Source organism: Hippocampus comes, unplaced genomic scaffold (assembly GCF_001891065.2).
Source record: "Hippocampus comes isolate QL1 unplaced genomic scaffold, H_comes_QL1_v1.1 scaffold130, whole genome shotgun sequence".
In the NCBI taxonomy this organism is placed as follows: Eukaryota; Metazoa; Chordata; class Actinopteri; order Syngnathiformes; family Syngnathidae; genus Hippocampus; species Hippocampus comes.
Window position 1 is genome coordinate 2,105,947 of NW_017842057.1, and position 6,597 is coordinate 2,112,543.

The 6,597-nt window shown below is 44.0% G+C and overlaps 1 protein-coding gene and 1 long non-coding RNA gene across 3 annotated transcripts; both read left to right on the forward strand.

Annotated features, from left to right (window-relative positions):
- Positions 1 to 1,387: 1,387 nt before the first annotated feature.
- LOC109510506 (uncharacterized) lies at positions 1,388 to 2,275 on the forward strand. Of its 2 annotated transcripts, none has more exons than XR_002167133.1 (3): positions 1,388 to 1,694; positions 1,765 to 1,896; positions 1,972 to 2,275. It is a non-coding gene; the product is annotated as an uncharacterized LOC109510506 (long non-coding RNA). The 2 variants fall into 2 exon arrangements; XR_002167134.1 differs by having other exon boundaries at positions 1,397 to 1,694; positions 1,813 to 1,896.
- Positions 2,276 to 2,646: 371 nt separating this feature from the next.
- Positions 2,647 to 5,190, forward strand: ankrd34bb (ankyrin repeat domain 34Bb). Its single transcript, XM_019860855.1, has 2 exons — positions 2,647 to 2,969; positions 3,046 to 5,190. Exons 1-2 carry the CDS (start codon positions 2,767 to 2,769, stop codon positions 4,391 to 4,393), a joined length of 1,551 nt encoding a protein of 516 aa, XP_019716414.1. The 5' UTR covers positions 2,647 to 2,766; the 3' UTR covers positions 4,394 to 5,190.
- The last annotated feature ends 1,407 nt before the right edge of the window (positions 5,191 to 6,597 follow it).

Here is a 6,597-nt window from a genome sequence, read left to right on the forward strand (position 1 = left end):
GTGGCTTGACGTGTGTCAAGCGTGACACAGACGGATGTAACGGAGAATCCGGTAATTTTTCAAAATAAAACATCTTTCGTCTTCCGAAATAAATAAAACTGAATTAAGGCAAGTTCTTTCTGTGCGGCCCGGTACCAAATGCCCTGCGGACCATTATCGGTCCGCGGACGGGCGGTTGGGGACCCCTGCTCTAGATGGTCAAACGAAAACAATCAATAGTCAATATTCATACATAATGTTCTTACAGCAGTTTTTGAGAAGCTCACCTCATCTGTCATGAGGGATAATTTAGAGTGGGTAGTTAAAGGACCACAAAAAAAGTTGGTTGGCATGTTAATTTTTAGATATCAGGACTGTACAATTTTAAAAAAGACAACCACTTCCGGGAGGCCCGATAGTCGAGTGGTTAGTACGTTGACTTCACAGTACAGAGATACCGGGCTCAATTCCAGCTCCGGTGTGGAGTTTGCATGTTCTCCCCGTGCTTGCGTGGGTTTTCTCCGGGTCCTCCGGTTTCCTAGCACATTCCAAAAACATGCATGGCAGGCTGATTGAACATTCCAAATTGTCCCGAGGTGTGAGTGTTGGCGCGAATGGTTGTTCGTTTCTGTGTGTCCTGCGATTGGCTGGCAACCGATTCAGGGTGTCCCCCGCCTACTGCCCGAAGACAGCTGGGATAGGCTCCGGCACCCCCCGCGACCCGAGTGAGGATCAAGCGGTTCGGAAAATGAATGAATGAATCACCACTTCCCTCTACCAGAATATTCACAGATATAAATGTGAACCCATTTGTCCAGCCAATGAACAAGAACCCAAAGCATACCAGCAAATCTACAACCGAATTGCTGGGGGACAAAAAAAGGAAACAAGATTTTTCAGTGTGAGTGCAGACCTCAAACTAATGAAATCCTGTGGTGCCATGAGGGGCGCAGTGCATCAGCAAACGCCTGCTGGTTTCAATAGACAGAAGCAACATTGTAAAGGCACATTTACAAAGTGAGAGACTGACCATGTTGTAAAGACAAGAATGAGCTCAAGAGGCAGCAGTGGATGACTTCCTGAGGACCATCCAGGTGCTTTTGAGCAAGGCACCGAAGCCCCCACCACCGTTCCTATTCTTTACCTTGTTGTTGCATTTAGGTTGTTCCAGTAAATTAATCATGCAATATGTACACCCATTAATTGTCAAGTCTGGATTACCAGTACACATTTTGATAAGGACTTGAGAGAGGATATTTTTTAAAAAGATATTCCTTTTCTAGCTGTTCCTGTTTTTAACATTGGCTTTTTTAACATGGTAACAGTCATGAATGACGTGCTCTGCAAGACTTGACTGAAACAAACCTGTCCGCAGCCTTGAACTTTCCTGTGATGTGAGAGGCGCCTTTTGTTCTACCTCACAATCATCAGTGTGAACAGCTGGAGGTGGAGAGAAGTGAGTCGTACGTGCGCACATGCTTTACCAAAGACCAATTTCATTACCGTGTTTTGTTCACAATGCGATGTGCTGTCATTGGCTGCACGCCTCCCACTCTGTGACATATATTACTCTCAGCTGCCTCCTTTCAGCAGTTTCTCCGATGCCTGGGTCGCTGCTCACCCTGCTGAATTCTCCTGAGATCTGATGCTGACAACTACCTGAGCCAGTGAGAGGGAACCCGCATTGATCACATTCAAGAATGATGTTCTTGAAGGTACGGTAGGTCTAAAGCAGTAGCGGACTCTCACGATTGTGTGTTACATCTGTGTTCTATTCATTGTCAGTGATCACTTCATCCAAGTGTATCCACTCTTTCTGCCATGAATCATCAGCACGGACATTTTCTCATCACATACGAGGAAGCCACATCATTTTACCTGCTTCACACTGCAGCTCTAAGAATAGACGAGGCAACGGTATTTATATTTGTTTCCTTGAAGTGATAAAAAGTTCGGGAATGACATTTCACTATTGCCTCCCTCGATCATTAGGTATGCTGTTTGTGTCAGGGATAGATCAAGGCCTGGCCTGGCCCCTTCAATGAAACATGGATGGGGGCATGAACGTCATCCTGCACAAAAAAAAAAAAAAAAAGCTCCGGTCCTTCAAAATGCATCAGTGAAAGGCTTGTTTCATCATGAGATAAAATGCCATTCACAGAATGCATGGAAATGTGCATTTTGATGACCGTACTGTATAGTAACTTTGATCAAACATTTGATGTCATGAATCATTTGATGTCTTTCAAGAACCAAGACAATCTTTTCGATCAGTATCAATAATAGTGTCACTTCATTTCCAACATCTGTATTTTGATTGATTTATACATGTTGACAGTTTTAAAGAATAGCTTTAAAGGTATGGGTCATATAGTGGTTCACGGTGCTGTCTCTCACATGTGATTAAATCCTGCGACCATATTGCGTGTGGATGAGAATGTCAGCAGTTGTCCGACCTCATGTGCATCTGATTGACTGGTGACCAATTCAGGGCACGGGCAGGTTTTAGTCCTAGTCAGACTTTGTGGAGGATAGTTAATGCACGACCACACAAGGAACCAATCAACTTGGTTCTTATTTCAGGGTGTGGTAAATACAAGATTATAGTAATTGCAAACGAGGAGTAGGGGATAGTGCAACTTACTTGCTACCCAGAAGACATAAATGAAAACAACCTAACAGCTTTTTTTTTTTTTTTTTGCAGATTATCCTGTTCTGTACGCACCTATGGATGAGTGAGCGACCTGTTGTTAAGGATGCTGACTGTAAATTTTAGGCAGCAGTACAATGGATGAGTCAACAGAGGTACGAACAGATTGCAATTCTCTGCTGAAGGCCGTCTATCTGAGTCGCCTGCGTCTGACTCGGCTGCTTCTGGAGGGAGGGGCTTACGTCAACGAGAGCAATGAAAATGGTGAGACACCACTCATGGTGGCTTGCAAGACACGTCACTCCGATACGCAGAGTGTGCCCAGACACAAAATGGTCCAGTAAGTACCTCTTATCTGCGAAATCCTAATTCTAAATGCGTGCATTATTGTTCACCGTTGTCTTTGAAAACAACAGATACCTCCTGGAAAATGGTGCCGATCCAAACATTCAAGACAAGAGTGGGAAAACTGCTTTGATCCATGCGTGCCTTGCACAGGATGGAACTGAAGTCCTGTCCCTCCTGCTTAGCAGCGGTGCCGATCCAACTCTGGAGGACCACTCTGGTTTGTCCGCGCTCGTTTATGCCGTTAATTCGGGTAACAGGGGTGTGCTCAAGATCCTCCTGGATGCTTGTAAAGCTAAAGGAAAGGAGGTCATCATCATCACCACCAGCAAGCTACCATCAGGCCATCAGAAAACAAAGCAGTACCTCAATATCCCTCCACCCTCTGACCTGGAGGAGCAACCGCATTGCGCACCAACCTGCCCGTCTCCGTTTGACATCCGACGACGAGGTCCTCATCCTAGTCCATTCATTGTTCCCAATGTGGACAAGCGTCTTCATCTCCAGAGATTACACTCACAGCAATGGGTGAAAAATCCGCCCCTGCTTCTTCCGAAGGACCAGACCTCGTTGCTGGCAGAGGAGCAAGTACTATTGCCACCGGAGGAGGTCTCATCTTTAAGAGGCCTCAATTTCCATCATCAGCCTCCGGCCGTTTCGCGCCACCATAGCATGGACATGAAAGATGGACTCCTGAAAGCACTGGACAACATGTCGGGGAATGACAACAAAGGGCGAGGTGTCAGAGGCTTTGCTCGAAAGATGTCCTATGACAGTGCTGCAAGCGCAAAGCATTCCACTTCGCACCCTAACTTGCATCAAGAAAACAATCTCCCGTTTCCCCATGAATCCAATCCTGCCGATGAAGATACAGCCGATGGTCTCCGCCAGTTCAATATTTCCAGTCTGCAAAACGTTATTCATCGTCGTAACATTGGCGTGGACCATTACAGTTCAGATTCTCAGTTGCCGCAGTTTAGCAACAAAGACAAAAGCTCAAACTACCTGACAAAGGGACCGGACAGGCCCAAGCTGACAAACAGCAGGTCCTCCACTCTTTCAGGATCCAGAGAGTCTCTGGATAGTTCTGTCCCAAAACGAATCGCCGCTGGCCTCGAACGAAGAGACTCGGGGGCCCTTCTGCAGGATCACATCTCCTCCACTCGGCCAGGCTATCTCCCCCCTCTGAACATGCATGCTCCCATTCCAGATATCGGTGGCAACTCTGTCACTGTGTGCCCACTGACTACAACTAGCAAAACATTCAATACTCTTTCCAAAGGATCGAAGCCTGTTATGGCCTGTGCACCTATTTTCTCACAGGTCATGAAAGCCAGTCCAATGCTTTGGAGGCGCCACTCCATGCAGAGTGAGCAGATTAAGCAGCTGTCCAACTCTGAAGAAAAACTGGACCACTAAGCCGTTTTTAGTTTGGTTGTGCAATTGCTCTGATTTGTCTTTCACTTTTCTCTCAGCTTCGGTATTCCTTGTTTTTCACCCATCCGCAGCCCTCTGGCTTGCATTTTGGCGATACCTTGTTTGCACGGACCAAACCCCACCTCAAACTGACCTTATGTTCAAAGCGAGTCATAGTTTCAATAAATCAATGCAATTGCACACACCTGGGCAACAAAGGGCACCTCTGACCTGTCAGTCAAATGCCACATTGATTTTGATGACATAAATATGGGTGGGCTCAAAACAAAGAGTGCCATCATCTTGTGTCATTGTCCAGATGTAAATATACAGAAATAGTCTCCAGACTTGAAGCGGATAGAGTGTGCTTTTGTTACACACCAGAAGGGGAGATGGAAAGAAAAACTAGAAAGAGGCTGTGTGATTGCATGGAAAAGAAGCACAAAAGAATGCAAAACTTTTGTTGATGGCAATGGGTCACAGGTTTGATGCAGTTACTGCAAGCTCAAAGTATAAGCAACTAAGGACTGCAAAGCCGACTTTTGTCTGTTTCAATAACTTTGCTCAGCTAAAAAAAAAAAAACAGCAACAAAAAAAAAAACTAACCTCTTAACCCTTTCATGCACCCTGTAACCTGATAACATGATATGCTGTCCACTGTATTAACTGCTGTCTTAAATGAATGCTTTTGTGTAGGCGCAATGTTTAATACTGATCTTGTATTGGTAAGATCATATAATACAAATGGTTAGAAAGTTGTGGCTGGTCAGTGTGTAGTTTTTTTTTTTTTTGCTATTAAGAGTTATATATAGGGCGGCCCGGTAGTCCAGTGGTTAGCACGTCGACTTCACAGTGCAGAGGTACCGGGTTCAATTCCAGCTCCGGCCTCCCTGTGTGAAGTTTGCATGTTCTCCCCGGGCCTGCGTGGGTTTTCTCCGGGTACTCCGGTTTCCTCCCACATTCCAAAGACATGCATGGTAGGCTGATTGAACACTCTAAGTTGCCCCTAGGTGTGAATGTGAGCGTGGATGGTTGTTCGTCTCTGTGTGCCCTGCGATTGGCTGGCAACCGATTGAGGGTGTCCCCCGCCTACTGCCCGAAGACAGCTGGGATAGGCTCCAGCACCCCCCGCGACCCTAGTGAGGATCAAGCGGTTCGGAAGATGAATGAATGAATGAGTTTTATATATATATATAGAGTATACATATAGTTTTCAGTGGTTGCTTGATTCATTTCTGCCTTCTCAAGGAATCCCTGTGAACCATCTCATATTTGGGCATTAAAAGGTAAATTTAGTTCAATAGGAGTTATTAACAATTGTTGAAAGACTGCCAAAATATTTGTTTTCTCATTGTAATGACAGGTGCTAAAATTCGAAGACTTACAGTCTTTCCAGTGGACACATTTAAACATTTTGCAGCTGATCTTTATGTATTTTATACAATTGAGGCAAAAAGTGTATTTTAAAAAATTGACTGAATTTGTACACCACAATGGTTTGTTGTATTTCAATGGGATTGGCATTTGACTGACAAAAATAACTAATGTTAGAGAACCAAAGGTCCACGTTATCGAATCTGGAATACACTGAGTATTTAAATTTTTTTTTTTAAATACATTCTATGGTGGTGAAGGAGAATTGATAAAAACTTCATATTTGACAGTTGGAGGCATGGCTAGATGCATTAGCAATGACCGTGCCACACATCCATCTGAGTCACAGTAAAATATTTTTTTTTGTCAAATATTATTTGGACTGAATGGATGATAAAACTGTTCCGATTTCAGTAAAATGTTCAAAATCAAAACTGTCCTACACTCTCACAGTCGACACTGTGGATTATTCACCTTGGCAACTCAACAATTCACAAGTCTTATATGGTCTTAAAACAGTTGAGTGTGTCCATCACAATGTGACGTAATGCTGTACAGTTAAGAAATGAATGTTGAAGGTCGAGTACGAGTGTTGCCACTGGCAACCTTCTTTCCTACAATACTTTAAGGATGCAAGCTCACTGAAGGGCAATTTGGATAAAAGGCTGGATCACAAAACCTGTGTTGCAGTTATTAACTAATTTATCTAAGGCGGGCTCTGAATTAGAGTTGCCAGACCACCACCAAAAAAAATAAAATAAAATTATTTTATATATATATATATATATATATATATATATATGTGTGTGTGTGTGTGTGTGTGTGTGTAACGG